Consider the following 24,604-nt stretch of genomic DNA (forward strand, 5'->3'; position numbering starts at 1 on the left):
ATGGCGGTGATATTTTGGCTATGGCAGATATTATGTGGCTGCCTCTTTTCTTTTTCTTTTTTTTGGGAAATTTCATGAAGTTAAATGATGTTTTCTATCCTCGCAAACCAATTGGGCTACACTATCATGTTTCATTGGTGATCTGTTTGATAATTTGATTGTGTAGGGGAAAGACAAGGACTGCATACTGGTCTCCTTTGTAAGATCTTGTGAAAATCGAAGGAATTGCATTTCTTCCCTGCTTGGAGACTGGCACAGGATTAATGTGGCACTAACACGTGCAAAGGTAGGCATCTCAGCTCATTTTAATATGCCTGGTCCTATTATTAATTTTTTTTTTGTACAAATATGTTAAAAGGTTTTCACCTATCATTGTTTGAATCTGGGAATTACTACATCCATAAATGGGGCAAGGCTCCTCTTACTGGGAGCCGTGCACATGGGTTGTTTTGTTAATGAGCAATATTCAAACACCACAATTCTCAAGTTGAATTTCGTTTTTGTTTTTGTCTCTTTCTTTGTTTAAAAAGGTAAAATAAAAATCTTGTTAACAAAAACCATTCTATACTTCAATAGAAAAAATGAAAGAGAAATAATCAGGTGTTTTGACGGTATTGAAGAAGGATATGAAGCACCAAGAAGTGCTAAAGAGATGCTCTCAATTCAAATAATTTTGCCCCTTTCTAATCGTCACTGTAAGTAGAAATTTTGTGATTAATTTTTGTATCAAATGTCAAATGTAAATAGAAGGAAAATTTTCTCTCCCCTAAAAGCTCCATGTTCAGAAACACTGTAGAACAATCTTTTAGTGAAGAGAAATCATATATTATATATGGTATCCAAAAGCAATTCCTTTTTTGACAATTAAAAGTTAATTTACTTGTCTATTATAAAAAATTCAATGCCTAATTTTTTATTTATTTTTTATTTTTTTTACAATTTGAGAGAGAGAGAGAGAGAGAGAGAGAGAGAGAGAGAGAGAGAGAGAGAGAGAGAGAGAGAGAGAGAGAGAGACATGTGCACATACAATCAAACATAGTTTGGGTTTTAATAAATATGAATTTTAGGATTTAAATTTGGATATGAATGAATTTAAAAGGAATTTAATATAAAATTTTATACTACATTATTTAGCAATTAAATAATTTTTAATATATAAAGTAGATAATAATAATATTTAATTTCCTATGATTATGTTGAGATCCGAACATGAGGCCGTGTGGAGAGTCGTTGCGTGTGGTGATGAATCTGGCGGTGAGGTATTTTCCTATGTTTTTATTGTTTTATTGTAAATCTTCCCAACATAGGCCACGATCGTTTCATTTCCACCCCAACCTTAACTTTCCTTCTTAGCCCTCTCTCTCTCTCAAACCCTGTACAGGTAGATGGCGATCACTTGTTCGAGAACTTTGCCCTCAAGGATGACGTTGCAGCAAGCCATAGCCGCCCATGCAGCCATGGTCTCTCAGTACTGTCAAAGCTCGCATCACCATCATGGTGGATCCATCCTCGACGCTAAAGTTCCATAGTCTTCTTCAATGAAATAAGATTTTTGTTCAAAAAATTTTTAAATTAAAAAATATTTTTATTTATTTAAAATATATTAGGTCGATCCAGGTAGCGCTGTGGGTGTCGATGGAGTCCGACTGGGCGGTGGTGATCGTGATGACCTCAGTGGCAGTGATTGTCGGCTTTGTGATGTTTTTGTGGCAGAGATCGAGGGAGCAAGGGAAGGATAATGTATTTGAATTTGAATTTGTATACTGTATTTGTATTTAAATTTGAATTTGTATAATATATTTGTATTTGAATTTGAATTTGTATAATATATTTGTATTTTTTTTAAATTTGAATTTGAATTTGAATTTTGAATAATTTATGAATTTTTTAGCAATTATGGTTTAATGTTATGTATACGAAAATGTAATTACAGATTTTTAGAGGAATTAATAATTGGAAAAAAATTAATTTAAAATTATTAGTGACAATTTTAAAATCGTCACTACTAATTGTCCAATTTAAGTATTAGTGAAGGTTTCAAAACCTTCACTAATAATTACCTTTTTTTAAAGAGTTTTAGTAAAGGTTTTCAAACTGTCACTAATAATGTAATATTAGTGACGGTTTGAAAACTGTCACTAATAGTTGCCTGTGAGCAATAGTGACGATTTTCAAACTGTCACTAATAGTAGAGTATTAGTGACGAATTTACAATTGTCACTAATACTATGACTTTAGTGACGATTTTTTATTGAACCGGTGTAGAATTTATAGTGACGGACTTAGGCTTTTTAGTGACAATTTTAATCTGTCAATAATACTCTATTATTAGTGACGATTTGAAAATTCGTCACTAATAAGTATTAGTAATGGCAGATATAGCAACTAATTCAAAATCGTCACTAATAACCTTATTTTTTGTAGTACGAACATAGACAAAAGAAACATTCATTGCTACAACTGTCATAAGTATGAACACTATAGCAATGAGTGTTGGGGATGACAACAAGAAAAGGTTAGCAAGGAGGCTAACCTTGCTGGAACTGAACATGCAGATGAAGAGTCATTAATGCTGATGGCACACGATTTAACTCCCCAGGACCAAAGTGTTTGGTACCTTGACTCTGGAGCCAATAACCATATGACTGGTAGAAAGAACCTATTCTTTGAACTTGATGAGAAAGTTCAGGGGGAGATCTCTTTTGGCGATAATTCTAAAATCTCAGTCTGAGGGAGAGGAGATGTTTTGATCAATCAGAAGTCTGGAGATCATGCTTACATCTCCAATGTCTATTACATTCCAGATATGACGACTAACTTTTTGAGTCTCGGACAGCTTGTCGAGAAAGGCTACCGAATTAGCCTTATTGATAAACAAATGGTGATTACAGACGCTTAAGGAAAGCTTGTTACTCTAGTTCAAATGGAAAAGAATCAAATGTTTTAGCTCGCCATCCAACAAGTTAGGCTAAGGTGTTTGAGTGCTATCATTAGAGACAAAGACTGGCTATGACATCTAAAGTATGGACATCTGAATTTTGAAAGTTTGAAACAATTGGGAAGCAAGAAGATGGTGAAAGGCTTACCAAATATCCATCATCCAAATGAAATATGTGAAAACTGTATTCTGAGCAAACAACACAGAAACAGCTTTGGAAAACAAGTCGACTGAAGATCTACCATGCTGCTCCAACTAATACACACAGACGTATATGGTCCACTAAAACCATTTTCGAATGGACAGAATCGATACTTCCTAACCTCCATCGAGGACTATAGTAGGAAGACCTGGGTCTACTTCCTGAAAAAGAAGTCAGAGGTGTTCGACAAGTTCAAAGAGTTCAAAACTTTTGTGGAGAAACAGAGTGGCCACCGCATCAAGTCACTCCAGTCAGACCAAGGAGGAGAGTACAAAGACGAAACTTTCATGGAATTCCTTAGACAACAAGGGATTCAAACACAGTTCACACCGACCTACACTCCTCAGTTGAATGGTGTAGCTGAAAGGAAGAACCGCACAATCCTTAACATGGCTAGGAGCATGTTAAAGGATAAGAATGTGCCCAAGAGTTTTTGGGCAGAAGAAGTGTCATCTGCAGTCTATCTGCTGAATTAGTCCCCATATCACTTACATAATCAACAGAATCAATTGGTTTAAAATTAGACTTAAAGGATCAAAATCATAAGGATTCGGATGATCAAACCGTTCGTGTTCAAAACACCTTAGGTGCCCGAACCGCTGGGAAGTCAGCGGGTTAACCTGGTTTTGGGCGACCAAACTAGTAATGAACGTACCTCCCTCGAGCGATTGAACTTGTGAGTTCGGTTAACCGAATTTTGGACTGGGCACCCAAACCACGGAGAGTAGGAAAATTGCCTTGGTTCAGCCAACCGAACACAGATTTGGGCACCCAAACGTTTAAAAACAGCTTTTTGAGTTGAGTTTATTCGGGTGACTGAACTAAGGTTCAGCCACCCGAAACCTCTCGGGTTGCTTATTTTTTTAATGTAGTTAAGTCGGTTAAACAAGGTTAATTTTTCTAAACACAATTAAAATATTTTTAAAAATTCCCAGTATGTCCCCCAATGGTTATTTTTCCCCCATTTCTATATATACCCAATCATTTGTCAAAATTAGTAGGGATTACCCAAAAAATTAGGGCAAAAATTCTCTGAAAATACATAACCTTATTTTGCCCATTCTACTTTCAAATACTTTCATACCTTCATTCCTTTAATAAATCCTAACATTGTGAGAGTATCTAGTGTGCTATTGCTATATTATTAATTAGCTAGTACTCCCATTGTTTGCTTGATCGGTTGGTATTTATTTTAGGGAGTTAAGCTAAGTTTATCCCAAAGATTTAAATTTAATAAATCTTGCATTGGGATAAACTAAGTAGCTTGAGGATCTTTGCATTGTCATTGCAAGATTCCTATAACTATATTTTTTGTTGTGCAAATATTTTCACAAGCTATAGAATTTTTCAAAAAACTCTTGTGCCATATTTCATTGAGGAAAATATTTTTTGAGTTGATTTGAATATAGTTGCTAGCATCTTTGAAACACTAATCTGATATTGAGATTTAATATACTTTGCTTTCAAAGATTAGCATGTAAAACACTCTTGTGCTTGATAGACTATAGACATATCCTTGAGTGTTGATTGCACACGTTGAGCACCGAGCTTATAGTTCATACATATTTATGTGCATTCATGATTACTAGTGTGTAGTGGTACATATCAACTTGTGTAAGAAGCATTTGTTTGTGCACAAATTTTATATCATATGTATTCCAGGCGTGGGCCTAAAGAGGGAGACTAGTCCTGTTGAATACTCTCGGATTGTGTAAGAACCCGAACCATGAAATGTGGCTTTATATTGTAAAAGAGGGGTAAAAAGGGAAATTCTACAGACTTCGTCGATAAGGACATAATTCGTCAACGAAGGCAGAAGGATTTTCGTCGACGAAATTCAGAGGTTCGTCGACGAAGAAAAGATGAGAGGTGGAAGTTGGAAATATCAGGATTCGTCGACGAAATTCAGTCTTCGTCGACGAAATTCCTGAAGACTTTGTCAACGAAGGCACCAATTCGTCGACGAATCGCCTCGAGTCAAAGGACTTTATAAGGATATTTTAGTTTTTCTTCTTGGCTAAGTTATGGAAATCCTCTCTCTCTCTCTAGGATTTGAAGCTCTCTTTCTCTCTTTTTGATTGCTTCATCGTTTGTTGCCTGAATCGCAAATCCAAAGTTACAGCAAGGATCAGTGAAGGATTCTCTATGTTTCTAGCGCATCAGAATCTTGTTCGGAGGATTTTGGGTTTCGGGCTAAAATCGAGGTAAGGCTCGGTTTTCATTTTTGATTCGGTATATGTGTAGTAGTACGGATTGTAAGTATGTATTATGTTGTGATTTGTAGATTTTAGAGTCTTGGTTCATAGTTTTGAGGACCGTAGAGTTCGTAGTTGGATTTCGGGATAACGTAAGGGGATTCTGTTTATATCAGTCCATTTTTGAAATCAAGATCGGTAAGCCTGTAGGATACGATCGTATGTATGTTTTGACTACTTATTTGGGGAAATCTATTGGGTAAAAATGCGGGATTTTCATGTTACAGTTTTCGGGAAAATTGGGGATTTCGGGTATCATCTCTACTTTGTTTGAAAAACCGCTTGTCTTGTTTAAACTGTATTATTGATGTGACCATAATCCATATTTGCATAAACTGTATACTTGAAATTGTAAATGATATGATTTTTCGTAATCCAAATAAGTATGGTATGTATGGTTGTATGAAATTGTTCCAGGTATTTGTGAAATAGTTATGTGGCGACTAATTACCGTACGCTAAAATGTATAGGAACGTGAGTTCTAAAATGATTCCATAGATTTGTAAAATAGCCAGGTATCGGGTAGTTACCGTGGCGAGAGTGACCGGCTCTATATCTGGGGTTTGAAATATCACCAGTATGTTCTGGCTGGTCACCGGTGGGTGTGATCTACACCGTATGTGGCAATGGATTCACAGTGGGCCTAGGTCGTCGCAGCGTAGTTTGGCACGTGGCAATGTAATCGGGGTGAGACTAGGTGACCTTGTGTAGTTGCGTATGTAGCAATGGATTCACTATTGGGCCTGAGTCGTAGATCTTCGTAGTTGCATGTGTAGAAATGTAATCGCTGTGAGATTAGGTGACCTTGTGTAGTTGCGTATGTAGCAATGGATTCATTATTGGGCCTTGATCGTCACAGCGTAGTTGGGTATGTAACAATGTAATCGTTGTGAGACGAGGTGACCTTGTGTAGTTGCGAACTAGTGTGACAACATTGACCGTATGTATGTATGTACGTATGTATTTGGATATCATATGAACTGGAATGGGTTTTGTGAAAATACTGGAACTATATGAAATTATTTTGAAGCTATATGAATTGTTTCAACTGTATCGTATGCATAGTGTTATGAAGTATGTAAAATGACACTGGTATGCCACACACTGATATAACCTGTTTTCTCCCTTACTGAGAGGTGTCTCACCCCAAATATATACAAATGTTTTTCAGGTCCTTCGGGTAGCCAAAACTAGCATTCTAGCGTCCGGAAGCGAGGGGTGTTGTTTAGCTACTGTTAGTGCCTGATTGGTATGAGTTTGTGTAGCCGGGTTGTCGTGATGGATTTTTTAGACGCCCGTAGTATGTATGGTATTCATAGGGATGTATATCCTTGTATGGTATAGACTCTGGTATGATACTGGTTAGGTATAAAAGACCGTATTTCGCTGCGTATTTTGATGAGTATGGACGTTTATATATATGTATATAGGGCATCCGTTCACCCCACGGGGTCAGACCCTCTTTGTATGTCGTATCATGTATATTTTAATTGATATATGGACAGGTTAGGTTACTTAATTTCACCCCTGAGTCCCATTTCCAGGTTCAGAGCGTGACAGCTTGGTATTAGAGCTAACCAAGTTGTTAGGTCTTGTAAACTTGGTTAGGAGTATTGATGTGTACATACCAAAGTATAGGATATAGGAAATGGGTAGTGTTGGTCGAGGGTTGTTCTGTTGTTAGATCGGGATGTGTCGGAGGTATTCCATGTTTTTCCTGGAATGACGATTCCAGTAAAGGTAGGGCAGACCATTGATGACTTTCGTGTCAGCGTGACGAGACAGGCTTAGACCTGTGAGAGTAACAGTTGACATGTTTAGGTCTATGATTGTGTTAACTGCGTACGATATAGGAATTCTATCCGATTCCTATTCTATTTTTAGAATGGAGCCTAAGGATAATAACTTGGAGAGTGGATCCGAGGAGACGACAAGCGATGAGTCTCCTTCCGTGTCTCATGGTTTGGCGAGACAGGTGATTCGAGAGATTGGACGGAGTGTTAGGAGACACGAGAACTCTCCTATTGATGTGGGGTGTACCATCGAGAGGTTCACACGCATGCACCCTCCGAAATTTATGAGAGGACCTGATCCAATAGTGGCGGAGGGCTGGATTGAGAATACCGAGAGGATTTTGGGAGTCCTCCACTGCACTGAGAGGCAGAAGGTCTTGTATGCTACCTTCTAGTTGATTGGAGAGGCAGGGCGATGGTGGACAGTGGTGAGTCTGCTTGAGAGGCAGAGAGCTGGTCCATCTGATATGACATGGAGCCGCTTCAAGGAGGTATTCTTCGAGAGATACTTTTCGATCTCCACCTGGAATGCGAAGGCTGATGAGTTTTCGGGCCTGACGCAGGGAAATTTGACGGTAGAGATTTATGCTTCCAGATTTATTGAGTTATCTCGATTTGCACCGTATTTGGTTCCAAATGAGCACAAGAAGGTGCAGAGGTTTGAGAAGGGTCTGAGGAAGGACATCCGCCGTTTTGTGGGGATGCTGCAGATCCGTGAGTTCTCCATTCTGGTGGATAAAGCCACCATAGTTGAGACCGACCTTCAAGGAGATGAAGTGGTGCAGGTTCAGGGGAAGAGGCCAGTATCTTCTGGTCCTCAGAGTAGTCATCGGTAGAGTCAGTGGAAGAAGAAGAAGAGTTACAGCTCTAGTTATTGGCAGAACATCGAGCGGCCGAGTTTTTAGGGGGATCCACCCTCCGCACCATGCGCCAAATGCCATAAATGGCATGATGGCGAATGCCAGCCATTCTGGGGTGTCTGCTACAACTGTGACGAGACAGGCCACATGACGAAGAGTTGTTAGGAGCAGAGGAGGATAATGCCTGCACAGAGTCAGAACTGTGGGAGTAATCAGATGCCAGGCAACCATGGCTCCAACGAGAGTATATTCACTTACTCTAGCAGATGCGGAACACGCTGGGAACGTGGTGATAGGTACCATGTTATTGTTTTAGAATAAAGCTATCTTTTATTTGATTCGGGGGTAGCCCATTTGTTCATATCTGCTAGTTTTGTGAAGTTGTGTGGAGTTGAGACCTAACTTTTGGATGAATGTTTGGCTGTGGCTATGCCGACCAGAAGTATAACGATCTGTAGTAAGATGTTAGGAAACTGCCCAGTTGTGATTCAAGAGAGACTCCTACCGGCGAATCTTGTAGTATACGACATGTCGGGTTTCAGCGTCATACTGGGGATGGATTGGTTGTTCTTCAGCTATGCAGTGATTAACTGTCGGAAGAAGGTAGTAGTGTTCAGACCTCTTGGGAAGCAGGAGTATGAGTTCATGGGATCGTGCGTGCGTTCGACATAATAGACTTTATCGACATTACAGGCGAGGAGGTTACTCTTGGATGGTTGTCAGGGGTACCTAGCTTGTGTGCAGGAACTGTCGCAGAATGAGTTGAGAGTAGAGGACATTAGGGTAGTCAGCGAGTTTCCAAACGTGTTTCCATATGATTTAACCAGTTTACCTCCGGATCGTGAGGTGGAGTTTAGGATAGAGTTTCTGCCCGGTAGGGCACCAATCTCTAAAGCTCCGTACCGGATGGCTCCAGCAGAACTTCGGGAGTTGAAGGAGCAATTATAGGAAATATTGGACAGGGGATTCATTCGACCTAGTGTTTCGCCCTGGGGAGCTCCAGTACTGTTTGTGAAGAAGAAGGACGGGTCAATGCGGATGTGCATTGATTACCGTGAGATCAACAAAGTGACGGTGAAGAACCGTTACCCTTTGCCTCGTATAGATGATCTCTTTGACCAGTTGCAGGGGACGCAAGTCTTTTTGAAGATCGATTTGCAGTCAGGATATCATCAGGTGAGGGCTAGAGCGGAGGATGTAGCGAAAACTGCTTTCCGAACCAGATACGGCCACTATGAGTCCTTAGTCTTGCCTTTTGGGTTGACGAATGCTCTGGTGGTGTTCATAGATCTGATGAACAGGGTTTTCCATGAGTACCTAGATCGATTCGTAGTGGTATTCATAGATGACATTCTGGTATACTCAAGGAGTACGAAAGAGCACGTGGAACATCTGAGGTTAGTGCTACAAATTCTGCGGGAAAAGAAGTTGTATGCTAAGCTGAAGAAATGTGAATTTTGGTTGAAACAAGTCGCGTTCTTAGGCCATGTGGTGTCTAAGGGCGGTGTCTCAGTTGATCCTAGCAAGATCGAAGTTGTAGTCGACTGGGCTAGATCAAAAAGTGTGCAGGAGGTTCGAAGTTTTCTAGGACTGGGGAGTTACTATCGTCGGTTCGTGGGGGGATTCTCTAAATTGTCTGGACCTCTGACATGATTGACTAAGAAGGGAATGAAGTTTGACTAGACTAGTGAGTGTGAGCAATGCTTTCTTGAGTTGAAACACCGGCTGGTTACTGCTCTAGTATTGACCATTCCTTCGGGGAATGAGAGTTTTGTGATCTATAGTGACGCGTCCCTGAAAGGTTTGGGATGTGTACTCATGCGACAGGGTAAGGTGGTAGCTTATGCTTCTCGGCAACTTAAGGAGTATGAGAAGAATTACCCTATGCATGACCTAGAGTTAGCTGCTGTTGTTTATGCCTTGAAGATCTGGCGACACTATTTGTACGGTGTTCAGTGTGAGATTTTCACTGACCACAAAAGCCTCAGGTACTTTTTCATGCAGAAGGAGCTGAATATGAGGCAAAGGTGGTGGCTAGAGTTGATTAAAGACTACGATTGCACAATCAATTATCACCCGGGAAAAGCTAATGTGGTAGCAGATGCGTTGAGTCGAAAGTCAGAGCATGCAGCAGTAACTGTAGTTATAGCTCAACATCATATCAAATGGGATCTAGAAAGCCTTGGCATGGAGTTGGTCTCTGGGGATCATCAGGCTTTCATTGCTAGCTTAGTAATCCAACCAACTTTGTTTGAGCATATTAAAGCCGCGCAGGCTAATGATGCAGAGTTAGCTGAGATTGTGGAGAAAGTACAGCAAGGTTTTGCTGCGGATTTTAACATCTCTGCAAAGGTGTATTGAGGTTTGGGACCAGACTGTGTGTTCCAAATGACGATGAGATCGAAAGGACTATTCTGGAGGAAGCGCATTGTTTTTTGTATACGGTACATCTAGCTAGTACGAAGATGTATCGGGATTTGTGTGAGTCCTTCTGGTGGAGTGGTATGAAGAGGGATATTACCCGGCTTGTGAAGCAGTGTCTGATGTGTGAGCAGGTGAAAGCTAAACATCAGAGGCCGACAGGGCCGTTACAGCCTTTGCCTATTCCGGTGTGAAAGTGGGAACATATTTTCATGGACTTTGTTACCGGATTACCGATAGCGCTTCACGGGCAGAATGCTATTTGGATAATTGTGCAGATTGATGAAATCTGCTTACTTTGTACCTATGAAGGTCAGCTACCCTTTGAGTAAACTGGCAGACCTATATGTGCATGAGATAGTGAGAATGCAAGGAGTTCCAGTGTCCATTGTTTCAGATCGAGATCCGAGGTTTACTTCTCAATTTTGGAAGAGCTTGCAGGAAGCATTGGGGACGAAGCTTACCTTCAGTACGACATTCCACCCCTACACTGATGGACAGTCGGAGAGGACGATACAGATCTTGGAGGATATGTTATGGGCTTGTGTATTAGACTTCGGTGGTAGTTGGATTCAGTTTCTGCCACTAGTGGAGTTTGCCTATAACAATAGCTTCCAGGCCAATATAGGGATGGCATCGTTCGAGGCTTTGTATGGTCGGAGGTGTCGATCTCCTTTGTATTGGGATGAGGTTGGTGAACGTCAGGTTTTAGGTCCTGAACTCGTGTAGCAGGCATCTGAGAAGGTAGGTTTGATTCAGGAGAGGATTAGATCGACTCAGATTCGGCAGAAGAGTTACGCGTATGTTCGCCGCTGTGAGTTGGAGTTCGAGGTGGGGAGTAAGGTATTTCTGCGTATCGCTCCGATGAAAGAGGTGATGAGATTTGGGAGGAAAGGCAAGTTGAGCCCGAGGTATATCGGACCATTCGAGGTACTTGAGCGAGTGGGTCTGGTAGCCTACAGAGTTGCATTACCTCCAGCACTTTCGAGGGTCCATGATGTGTTTCACGTATCCATGTTGAGGAGGTACTTGTTGGATTCTTCACATGTTCTTAGTTCTGATGAGTTGGAAATTGGGGATACTTTAGCGTATGAGGAGATACCTATTCAGGTTCTGGACCGTAAACTTTAGAAGCTTCGTACTAAAGAAATACCATTGGTGAAGGTATTGTGGCGTAACCACGAGGTTGAGGAAGCTTCTTGGGAACTAGAAACGGAAATACGTTGGAAGTATCCGCAGTTGTTTTGAGTAGTAATTGGATAGCAGAGTCAGTATGAGTATGTATGTATGTATGTATATAATACTCTGTTATCATATGGTTATAGTTTTTAGCCTCTGGGAGAGTCCTGTTGTATTATAAGCTCCCGAGGCCACGTATGTATGTAACCACGGTATTCCTCTGCCATAAGTGAGGGTATGTATGTATCGTGACGGGGCTGCGTATAAATGGCTGTCGTATTCTCTAGAGTATTATGTATGTATCGTGATGGGGCTGCGTATAAATGGCCGTCATATTCTCTAGAGTGAGTATGTATGTATCGTAAAGGGACTGCATATAGATAGTCACCGTTTCACTTTAGAGTATGTATGTAGTAGTATGAATATGTTTGTATGAGAGATTGCAAATTTCGAGGATGAAATTTTGTAAGGAGGGGAGATTGTAAGAACCCGAACCATGAAATGTGGGTTTATATTGTAAAAGAGGGGTAAAAAGGGAAATTCTGCAGACTTCGTCGACAAGGACATAACTCATCGACGAAGGTAGAAGGATTTTTGTCTACGAAATTCAGAGGTTCGTCGACGAAGAAAAGCCGAGAGGCAGAAGTTGGAAATATCAGGATTCATCGATGAAATTCAGTCTTCATTGATGAAATCCCTGAAGACTTCGTCAACGAAGGCACCAATTCGTCTACGAATCCCCTTGGGTCAAAGGTCTAAGGATATTTTAGTTTTTCTTTTTGGCTAAGTTATGGAAATCTTCTCTCTCTCTCTCTCTCTCTCTCTCTCTCTCTCTCTCTCTCTCTCTCTCTCTCTCTCTCTCTCTCTCTCTCTCTCTCTTTAATTGCTTCATCGTTTGTCGCCTGAATCGCAAATCCAAAGTTATAGTGAGGATCAGTGAAGGATTCTCTACGTTTCTAGCAGATCAGAATCTTGTTCGGAGGATTTCAGGTTTCGGGCTGAAATCGAGGTAAGGCTCGGTTTTCATTTCTGATTTGGTATATGTGTAGTAGTACGGATTGTAAGTATGTATTGTGCTGTGATTTGTAGATTTCGGAGTCTCAATTCGTAGTTTTGAGGACCGTAGAGTTCGTAGTTGGATTTCGGGTTAAGGTAAGGGGATTCTGTTTATATCAGTCCATTTTTTAAATCAAGATCGGTAAGCCTGTAGGCTACGATCGTATGCATGTTTTGGATACTTATTTATGGAAATCTATCAAGTAAAAATGCGGGATTTTCGGGTTATAGTTTTTTGAGAAAATTAGGGATTTTAGGTATCATCTCTACTTTGTTTGGAAAACCGCTTGTCTTGTTTAAACTGTATTATTGAGGTGACCGTAATCCATATTTGCATAAACTATATACTTGAAATTGTAAATGATATGATTTGCAGTAATCCAAATAAGTGTGGTATGTATGGTTGTATGAAATTATTCCAGGTATTTGTGAAACAGCTATGTGGCGGCTAATTACCGTACGTTGAAATGTATAGGAACGTGAGTTCCAAAATGATTCCATGAATTTGTAAAACAGCTAGGTATCGGGTAGTTACCGTGGCGAGAGTGGCCGGCTCTATATCCGGGGTGTGAAATATCACCAGTATGTTTCGACTGGTCACCGGTGGGTGTGATCTACACCGTATGTGGCAAGGGATTCACAGTGGGCCTAGGTCGTCGCAGCGTAGTTTGGCACGTGGCAATGTAATCGGGGTGAGACTAGGTGACCTTGTGTAGTTGCATATATAGCAATGGATTCACTATTGGGCCTGAGTCGTAGATCTTCGTAGTTGCATATGTAGAAATGTAATCGTTATAAGATTAGGTGACCTTGTGTAGTTGCGTATGTAGCAATGGATTCACTATTGGGCCTTGATCGTCGCAGCATAGTTGTGTATGTAACAATGTAATCGCTGTGAGACGAGGTGACCTTGTGTAGTTGCGAACTAGTGTGACAACATTGACCGTATGTATGTATGTACGTATGTATTTGGATATCGTATGAACTGGAATGGGTTTTTTGAAAATACTGGAACTGTATGGAATTGTTTTGAAGCTGTACGAATTGTTTCAACTGTATCGTATGCATAGTGTTATGAAGTATGTAAAATGACACTGGTATGCCACACACTAATATAACCTGTTTTCTCCCTTACTGAAAGGTGTCTCACCCCAAATATATACAAATGTTTTTCAGGTCCTTCGGGTAGTCAAAACTAGCATCCTAGCGTCCGGAGGCGAGGGGTGTTGTTTAGCTACTGCTAGTGCCTGATAGGTATGAGTTTGTGTAGCCGGGTTGTCGTGATGGATTTTGTAGATGCCTGTAGTATGTATGGTATTCGTAGGGATGTATATCCTTATATGGTATAGACTCTAGTATGATACTGGTTAGGTATAAAAGGCCGTATTTCGCTGTGTATTTTGATGAGTATGGACATTTATATGTATGTATATAGGGCATCTGTTCACCCCACGGGGTCGGACCCTCTTTGTATGTCATATCATGTATGTTTTAATTGATATAGGGACAGGTTAGGTTACTTAATTTCACCCCTGGGTCCATTTCCGTGTTCGGAGCGTAACAGATTGTCTTAGACCCGATTAGGAAAGCTAGGTGTACCATCCCAGTAAGGTGTAGGTTGAGGTCAGCCCCGCTAATTGACCTAGTTGTAAATGGTGCCGCTCCACCCGTTAAGTGAGCATTAGTGGAATCTTTGGACTTGCAAGCTATAGGCAGGGACGTAGGCAGTATTGGCCAAACCCCGATAACATATCGTGTGTGTACTATTTATATTCCACAAATTTATTTACCGCACGTGTATGTTATATTGTGAATGTTGTGCATTATTTAATTTCTACATGTTATATTTATCTGCGCATTTGAAACTGTATAGACAGACCCTAGGTTATGGATATACTGTTGTGATTTAGTTGAACCTAGGAGAGAAATTTTAAAAATCCAATTCACCCCCTTTAGGAATACACCAAATCAAATAGAAGATTTACCAGATGGATGTGAAATCAGCATTTCTGAACGCTTTTTTGGAAGAAGAGATCTATATCGATCAACCACCTGGATATATGAAGAAGGGAAAAGAAGATAGAATGTACAAGCTAAATAAAGCACTTTATGGCTTGAAGCAGGCACTTCGTACGTGGAACATGAGGATTGATGACTATTTCTAGAAGAATGGATTTAAGAAGTGTCCCTATGAGCATGCACTATGCATAAAATGAAGACAGACGAAAGCATGTTGATTCTCTGCCTATATGTTGATGATCTGATCTTCACCGGTAACAATCTAAAGATGTTTGATGCTTTCAAGAGAATCATGGTCAAAAAATTCGAAATGACAGATATTGGCTAGATGGCTCATTTCCTTAGCATAGAAGTCATGCAAAGCGAGAAGGGAATCTTCATCTCCCAAAGCCACTATGCAAAAGAAGTAGTGAAGAAGTTTGGTATGGACAAATGCAATCTTGTGACAACTCCAGTTGAAACAGGATTGGAGTTGAGAAAGAATGAGTAAGGAGATGTTGACCGCACATACTTCAAGAGTCTGGTTGGAAGCTTGAGATATTTGATGTGCGCTTGACCAAACATACTCTATGGAGTTAGACTTGTTAGCAGGTACATGGAGACTCCTGACCAGTCCCATCTGAATGCAGCGAGGAGAATAATATGCTATGTCAAGGGTACCATCACCGATGGTATGTTCTATTCATCAAAAGGTGATTGCAAACTTATCGGCTATTCGGATAGCGATTGGGGAAGATATCTTAATGAAAGAAAGAGCACGACTGGATTCAAATTCTTCATGGAAGATACAACATTTATATGGTCAACAAAGAAGCAATCCATCGTAATGTTGTCATCATATTAAGTTAAGTATGTTGCTACCAGCTCAGCTGTTTGTCATGATATATGGATCAGGAATGTACTGATGTATCTGGGATTTCTTCAAGATAATCCCACAAAAGTCTACACCGACAACCGATCAACGATTGCACTTGCGAAGAATCCAATTTACCATGAAAGAAGCAAACATATTGATACTCGGTATCATTTTATCAAGAAGCACGTCAAGAAGAAAGAAGTGGAGCTGATATCTTGCAGAACGTATGATCAAATTGCTGATATTTTTACAAAGCCACTCAGGCATGATATCTTTGTAAGACTAAAGACAATGTTCGGAATGATAAAGTTAGGAGAGTCAAGTTTAGGGGGGGATGTTGAAAATTAAACTTGACTTAGTAAACTTGGTTGACAGCAGCTCCACCAACTCAACCATTTATGTTGAAATTATTAAGCTGCAGGTAACCTACTCCACCTACCAGCCCACCTCTGTTGAAGTTAATTCCCACCTAGTGTTCTAGCAATTGCTATAAATAGATGTGTGTGTGTGTGTGTGTGTGTGTAATGTTATGTGGTGTAGGGAGGGACATTAACCAGTGAAAAGAGAGAATTGTTATTTGAGAGTTCTCTGTATTTTGTTTCAAATTATTATGGAAATTTAAATTGAGTGTTTGTGTATGCAATTATGCAATTCCTCACTAAATTCAATCACAACTAGTGATTGAGTGAGTCCCCTCCACCCATCATTTATAGTTTTGTACATATATATTAAAACCTACACACCCCACACACATACACACACAAATATATATAAGCAGGTATGGATATAATGAATATATATGTATATATATATATATATAAATAAAAACTAATGCACACCCACATACATACATATATATGAGAATGGATGGGTTAGTGGAGGTGACATAATGGTAAATAAAAATATAACAAGGGCATAATTGTAATATTAAATAAAATCAAAAATAATAATGCACGAAGATTCTTTTATGTTTCATCATTAGCGAAGATCTTTTGAGAGAGAGAGGAGAGAGGTAGAGAAAGAAAGAGGGAAAAGGAGAAGAAGGGTAAGCCTTCGGACTAATGAGTGATGACAAGATGCAGTGGCAGTCAGGTAGTAGTGATGAAAGTGTTGCAGCAGAAGGCAAGACATAGCAGCAGTAGCTCTGGTGCCACCCTTTCTTCCTTTTTTCTCATATATTTTCTTCCGATTTGGGTTTGAACGAAGGTGTGCATGGGTTTACTTGTTTGGATGATATTTAGGATGTAAAAGTGTGGGAATGTTAAAAAATGTGAGTGTTTTTCAATAGATATGCTCTTTCAAATTTGGCTTCCTTACAGACTTATATTGCTCAAAATTTTTCCAAAAATTTTAATGGAAAATTTGAACTAAGGTTTCGACCAAAACTTTTCTCAAGTTGAAAGTTAGGCACTTAAAATCAAAATGAGTTTCATAGTTTAAGTACTTTATTCACTTTAGAATTCAGGTATCCAAATCGGGCATACAAAATCCAATTAAACTAAGATCAATTCAAACACATCCATGAGATCAAAGTGGAAGTTTAGAGATCGATGATGGTACCTAAAAACTTTTTTCGGCTCAAAAGTTAGAGACTTAAAACCAAAATGAGTTTTATAGTTTAGGTAGTTAATTCATTTCCAAACTCAAGTGTCCAAATCGAGTATACGAGATTCAAATTTAATAGAATCAATTCTGACATGTCCATGACATCGAAGTGGAAGGGTTGGAGCTCACAATACCCAAAATTAATCTTTATTTGAAAGTTGAACACTTAGAACCAAGCTCAATTTTATAGTTTTGGTACTTTGTTCATTTTGAACTTAAGTATCCAAATCAGGCATACAAGATCCAAATTGAATGGGGTCAATCGAGACATGGAAATAGCATCTTGCAGAAATACAAGGTAACTGCCTACTATAGACCCATTGTGGTCCGCCCCTTCCCTGGACTCGCATATGTGAGAGTTTTGTGCACCGGACTGCGCCCCCCCCCCCCCCCCCCCTTTTTTTATAACATCAAACTACAAGTGTCAAAACTCACAATGCCCTAAAATTTATCTTAGTTTTAAGGTTGAATACTTAAAATAAAATTAGCTTTCAATGTTAAAATTACTTAGTTCATTTGAAACTCTTGTACCCAACGAGGTCCAAATTAAGTAGAGTCTATTTCTACACATTCGTGAGGTCAAAATGGATTTGTTGGAGCTAACAATACTTGAAAACACTTCCAGATTTGAAAGTTAGATACTTCAAATTTAAATGAGTACCATAATTTACATATTTTATTCATTTTATAGCTTAAGTATCCAAGTCGAGCATTTGATGCCTAAATTGAGTTAGTTCCAACACATCCATAAGGTCAGTGTGGAAGTGTCGGAACTCACAGTGCCCCAAAATTCACATCGATTTGAAAGTTAGTTAGGTCATGCATGTTAGTTGTGATTATATACATTCTAATATTTTAATTAAACCTGAATTATAAATATGAATACATGTAAAATAACTTAAACAATTCCTATGTTTATGTACATATCTTCTATTTTCTAGATGATTATCAATTGACCAAGAATTATAATTGAAGGATGTATAATAAATAATACTTATTTACAGGGTTTTCACTGGAATGCCTGAATTAAAAAAAAAAATTGAAATTTTCTAATTTAGTAGTGACGTATCTAAATTTGTCATTATTAAACTATAGGCCTATTAGTGATCCTTTAATATTCATCACTACAATTTAGTGACGAGGAATCGTCACTACTACTCGACTTTTAGAAAGTATCACTAAAAATCCAACACTAGTGATGGGTTTAATCTGTCACTAATATTAAACTTTTACCAACGGATTTAAATTCGTCACTATTATTGTACTTTTAGTGATGGTTTCAAATTCATCTCTAAAAGTCAAGTAGTAGTGGCAGATTTAACTAAAGCCCAGTAGTAGTGATGAATTTTTGTTTCAAAAAATTTTAGTTTTTAGTAATAGTTTTCTATTTTTAGTGGCGGGTTAGAACCTTCACTATTAACTACCTAGTAATGACGTTTCTTGAAAGCATCACTAATAGTCGGTTGAAACGGTCAATATAGTAATCAATTTTGACCCGTCACTAAGTTGTTACAATTAAGTAGCAGTGATGGTTTTCGTCCATCACTAAAGGTTCATTTTTTTTTTTTTTTTGTAGTAAGTTTTGGATAACCATGGGAGTAAACTAACTAGTGCGAGATTATTTCATTGTTGGGACCTATAGCTACGTATTATTACAATTTTCATGACACTAAGCCCTCATTTGGAATTGGAAAGATAAGAAAAAAATGAAAGAATATCAAATCAATTTTTCATGTTTGGTTATCAAGGAAATAGAGAAGGAAAATGATCTATACTTATATGTTAAATTAAATAAAAATTTGATTTTACACATCATTAATATTTAATTATTTTTAATTTTTAATCATATTAGAATATGTTTTAATAATAGTATTTGATATTGAGAGAAAGTAAAATAATATATATATATATATATATATATATATATATTTTCAAGCAAAGGTCGTGATCTTGTAACAATTAAATTAAAAGAGGGTTATAGGGGCTCAAAAAGATATTCAAATAGATAGTATAAATGAAAATGAGGTATGCGCAACTTATTCCTCCCATATCATTTTTTATATTCTTTTATTTGTAATGTTGGTGTCTATGTGAATCTGTTCCCAATTGGTGTATTTGGTTTGGTACCTCCTTGATTTTTTTGAGCAATGCATACAATAATATTCTACTTAAAAATCTTTCATGTGTTTTCATACAAATTATAAAATCTAATAATCAATCCTTTCAATTCAGATTTCCTATTAAAATCAAAAGATACCAAATATTGTTTCACTTTTCTAAATTTTCAATGTAACCATGCATGAGATCACTACATTGAATACATTAATAATCAAACAACTAACATATAAGAGCTAACAAGTTTATTATCAAAAAATACATTAGAAAGATCAGGACCTTTCATGAATTTAACTTGAATATCAGTATATCTATCATACATTAATACTTCATTTAAGAGAGGAAGTTAATGAGTTCTAGTTTTTTGAAGGCCTATTTATAGTTCTCTTAATGGGGAAAAAAAAAAGTTGCGAGTTTGAAAAAAGAACAATACTTAATTAAAATCTATCTAGTTTTGTCCAATTCTCAATCAAATTGGAATTTTTTTCCCAACTAAACAGCCTAAATAAATTTTTAGTATTTAAAGGGAATTGCTTGTTAAAAACTATGATCGAATTCATAGCCAACAATTATAAATTACAATAGGATGAATTTGAACATAGGATAATTTTTAGTATTTAAAGGGATATGCATGTGATATACATAATTATAACATTCATTTCTTGTCACTTGAGATTTTTCTTTCCATTTAAAAATAATAATAATAATAATTTTTCTGAGAGTAATATGATATTATATATATCTTCGCTTTTTCTTATAATATTTTTTTAATATTTCATGTTAACAAGCAATTGCTAATCATAATTAGCTTTTTTTTTTAAAAAAAATATAATTGAAATATGTTATTTATTAAAGAATAACACTTTTAAAATAGATGTATATTTTTAGTAAATATTTCTCAGAACTTTAATTTATAATGGTAATAAAATATTCATATTTTTCTATAAATATGTGTTTTTTTAATCTTAATTTATAAATATGTGTTTTTTTTTTCTATAAATATTTTTGGCTAGTGGTGACGAAAAAACAAGAAGAATTAAAAGGCGAAAATTTCAAAATCACCCCTAACGGAACATGGAAATTACGAAACCTACCTTGCAAAAAAGGTAGGTTTATTTTCTATTTTTTTTTAATTTTCTGACCGTTGCGATCAGGTGGCCACCGACATTGTGTCCCTATATATCCGGCGGCCTCAGCTTTTGCCGGTGAAGCTTCTCTCTCTCTTGATCCCTCGCTCACTCTCTCTGATCTCGGGCCGTGTCTGGATTAGCGGGTGAAGCTTTTTTAATTTGAGGTACGCACTTCATAACAATGGATTAGCTGTATAATGTTGTTACGAAACTGGTTGGTTTAATATAATTGATGAAGTTGCAGGCCTGCTTTCTTTTTGGTGAAAGTCTGCAAATTTCAGACCTCCGGTTCGCTTTCCTCCGTTCCTGTTTCTGCCTTGAAACTGTGAGTTTTTTCTGAAATTGATTTTAATTTAATTTAAAATATTTAAGAAAAGTTTGGGTAGCACTTTATTTCCACAATTGATGTGCACTTTCGTCTCCATCCTCCCCACCCAATCTCCTCCGCCGCCGCCCGTCGCGTCCAGCGACTCGAGCATCGCCGAGTAGAACTTGAGGCCGTTGACGAAATCCCGGCAAAACGATGACTGCCGGCGTCCGCCCACCCTTCGCTGTCCACGAACACCACGACGCGAGGCGACAGGAGCCGGAGATTGGTCAGGAAAGCGGCGACGCCGTTCATCGGGCTAGGCGCGCGAGGGTCGCCAGCGACATTTGAACGGCCGTCTTGATTGGCGGCAAAATGAGAGAACATCGGAATTGGGGAGATGCCGGAGAAGGCCTTGTAAGCTCGGATCGTCTGAACGATTTCCGAAGAAGAAGAACAACGATTAAGCCGGTTCGAACCGACGACGAGAGAGTGAAGAGCTTCTTTGAAGTAGAACGCAGCCCTTGGGGGGGCTTCCAGGCTGGAGTCTGCAACCGTTGATTGAACCATGCCAAAGGTCGTCGGAGTGGGCAACGCGTCGGGCAGCGAGGCCAGTATTCCAGCGGCAGAAGGCGGGAACGTCTGCGGCGGGGCTGGGGCTCCGGCGGACGTCCAGAACAGAGGTGAGTGGCCGCATCAAAGCTCAAATTCTCGAAGCCTTCGTCAGTTCAGTCGTCTCTCGTCGGCCTCAAGCGCTGCAGCAGCAGCCCTGCAAGGCAGAGCCAGAGCACCAGGCGGCGGCGGATGCTCTACAAGTCTCCTCAACCCCACCGGGTAGACCCAACAACTCATCCGGCCGCCGAGGGAATTCTGATGAATCGTGAAGTTGTAGAGCAATCTCCGGCGCCTCTCGCCTCGCGTCGTGGTGTTCGTGGACGGCGAAGAGTGGGCGGACGCCGGCACTTCCTCTTTTTGCCGGGATTTCCTCAACGGCCTCAAGTTTTACTCGGCGATGCTCTAGTCGCTGGACGCGACCGGCGGCGGCGGAGGAGATTGGGTGCGGAGGATGGAGACGACATGGAAGTGCACATAAATAAAATTAAAATTAATTTCAGAAAAGACTCTTGAAAACAAAAGTTTTGCACAGATTGTTTTGATCCAGTTTTGGTGCCGTACTCACAAGAAGGCATCGATCTGTACAGTTGTTGCTGTCTTCCCAAATCATTATTTTGCTTTGTAAGCCATATATATATATATACTACCTATCTTTATTCATGTTATACTTTCTCTATGTTTATCTTCTTCTTCTTTTTTCAAAAAATGCAAATGTCGAATTACCGATTGTTAAGATCCCGTTGAAATCTAGAAAATATATTTTTTAAAAATTAAAGAATTCATCTTTCATATTTAATTATTAAAAAAACGGAAAGAAAACAAAATATATAGGAAATTAACAAATAAAATTTTAATTTTATACACAATTAGTATTTGATTTTTTATTTATTATTATGTTGAAATAAATTTTATTTTTAATAATATTTAATACGGAAAAAATGTGCTTCCTTCTTATGTCTATATTTTAAGACTCAAGCTCTAATTTAGCTATATATATATATATATATATATATATATGAGATTTTACCGTTGTCCTAATATGTTTAAATAAATATTAGATGGAAGTGGTTGACGTCACGAGCAGGATGGACGGCAATGAGCTATTGTTTAGGAGTGATGATCATCAACCCAAAGAAGACTGGAATTTATTTATGCTTAACAATCCGAGATCTAATTTGGAGTACTCCATAGTTTCCACTTCTTCCTCTGTCGTCGAGACAATCCACCGGAATGTTTCCAATAATTCTCTACCGGTAATATATGTATTCTTTTTCTGCTATCATTTATTCCCAAAAAAATTACTTCCTCTACGTTTCTCCTTAATTAATTATTTTGTGAAAATTATCGTTGTTCTTTCATTTGGTGAATTTGATCAATTCTATTTATTTGATTGATTATCGGTTTTAGCAATTCTGATTTTTTTTTAATGAATTACATATAATTCCTGCACCATATTGTTATTAATGTAATGTATTAGGTTTTTAATGAATTACATCTTACTTAATTGAATCTTTTGAAAAAAAAAAAAAAAAAAAAAACCAAGAGGAATTAAAAGGCAGAAATTTTCGTCCCAAAGTCACCCCTAACAGAACATGGAAATTACAAAACCTACCTTACAAGCCCTAAACGCCCGAGTTGGTTCAACTCCAAGAAAAAATTGGTAGCAATTTTCCGGCACATGCTATTTTATTGATTTTTTTTTTTTCATTTCCTTTGGCTGATTTCTTGGGGTGTTCCAACGTAAGTAAAATTAGCTTTTATATATAATTTCCTTTTTTCACCACTATTCTCTACCATCATGATTTTAATTATTTATTGAACAATGGATTATTTATTTTAAAAAATGATATCTCTATGATGCGTGCATGTTGTGGTTTTCATAAAGGTACAGACGATGGATAATTCAAAAAAGAAGAAAACGGCAGGTCGAAGAAAGGTGGCAATGAAGAAGATTGAAGATAAAAGGAAGCGCCAAGTTACGTTTTCTAAGCGCCGACAAGGCCTCTTTAAGGCTGCGAGTGAGGTGTGCGTACTCTGCGGCGTGGAGATCGTCATTGTTGTCAAGTCTCCTGGCAACAACTTCTTTTGCTTCGGTCATCCCAGCTCGGACTCCATCATTGACAGCTACCTCACCGGCCAAGGCTCTTCAGTAGTCAAGGGTTCTCCTCCGCCAGCATGTGGCGGCAGCGGAGGGTCCTGGTGGGAGCAGCCTATTGATGCAATGACATTGGAGGAGTTGGAGCAATTTCAAGCTGAACTGGACAATTTGAAACAAGAAGCTTCACTTCTGGTAGATGTTGATGTATAAATATATTTTTTTTCTTTCTTTCTTCTATTGGGTTGACTGATGAGATAAGACTTTTTGCATTAAATCCATATAAATTCACTTTAGGGTTAACTGATGAGATAATCTGTAACTAATTTTTTTTTTTTTACCACATACAGTGAGTGCATCCATATAGCTACATGTGATTCATAATTATAACATTCATTCCTTATCACTTAAGATTTTTCTTTCCATTTAAAAAAAAAAATCTAGTCATTTAGTTGCAGAAAATATTTTTATTTTTAAAAATTATAAAATTTAATTTATTTTTATAATTCTTTTTAAAGTAAATAAGAAAGAGTTTGTTTAAATGTGCAAAATAATTTTTTCCGTTTTTATTTCTATATTTTAAAATAATTATTAAAAAAGGACAACACGTTTTTCAGTTTTTCAAAAAATGATATAGGGTACCATTTGATATAATGAATTTCGATATTTGAATTTGAATTTGAACAAATTTATAAGACATTTAGTACAAAATCCATACAAATTAGAGGCCAATACCTAAATTTCATGCTCTCATATGTACAGTAAAAGTTAAGTAATTAAAAAAAAAAACACAAATGTTTCCCAAATTTTTTGCATAAAAATTTGAAAAACTAGAAAACAACGAACTTTTTTTTACAATTGTTTTAAAATTTAAAAATAAAAGTAAAACTACTTGTACAAGTAAATAGTCTCAAAATTTTTATCATTCATTAATTTCATACAGACAGGAAAAATCCCCTAACTCTTGCCTTTCTTAAAAAAAATTCAAATGGAAAAAAAAAAAATTGAAAACACTATATTCTACAACTAAACATGACCTCAATTCTCTAGATAGTTGTGCATATTTTTTTTCCCTAACCCTTATATTTTTTGTCACCATTTTTATTGGAGGTTTAACCCCAAGGAGAAGAACTAGAACAGATTCTAGGCGGAAGCAAG

The 24,604-nt window shown here is 37.9% G+C and overlaps 1 protein-coding gene across 1 annotated transcript; it reads left to right on the top strand.

Annotated features, from left to right (window-relative positions):
- Positions 1–20,631: 20,631 nt before the first annotated feature.
- On the top strand, positions 20,632–23,854 carry LOC131145459 (agamous-like MADS-box protein AGL61). The gene is made up of 3 exons (XM_058094545.1): positions 20,632–20,754; positions 22,410–22,604; positions 23,237–23,854. The coding sequence occupies exons 1-3, from the start codon at positions 20,662–20,664 to the stop codon at positions 23,657–23,659; spliced, it is 711 nt and encodes a 236-aa protein (XP_057950528.1). The 5' UTR covers positions 20,632–20,661; the 3' UTR covers positions 23,660–23,854.
- The last annotated feature ends 750 nt before the right edge of the window (positions 23,855–24,604 follow it).

Source organism: Malania oleifera, chromosome 13, assembly GCF_029873635.1.
Source record: "Malania oleifera isolate guangnan ecotype guangnan chromosome 13, ASM2987363v1, whole genome shotgun sequence".
Taxonomy (NCBI): Eukaryota; Viridiplantae; Streptophyta; class Magnoliopsida; order Santalales; family Ximeniaceae; genus Malania; species Malania oleifera.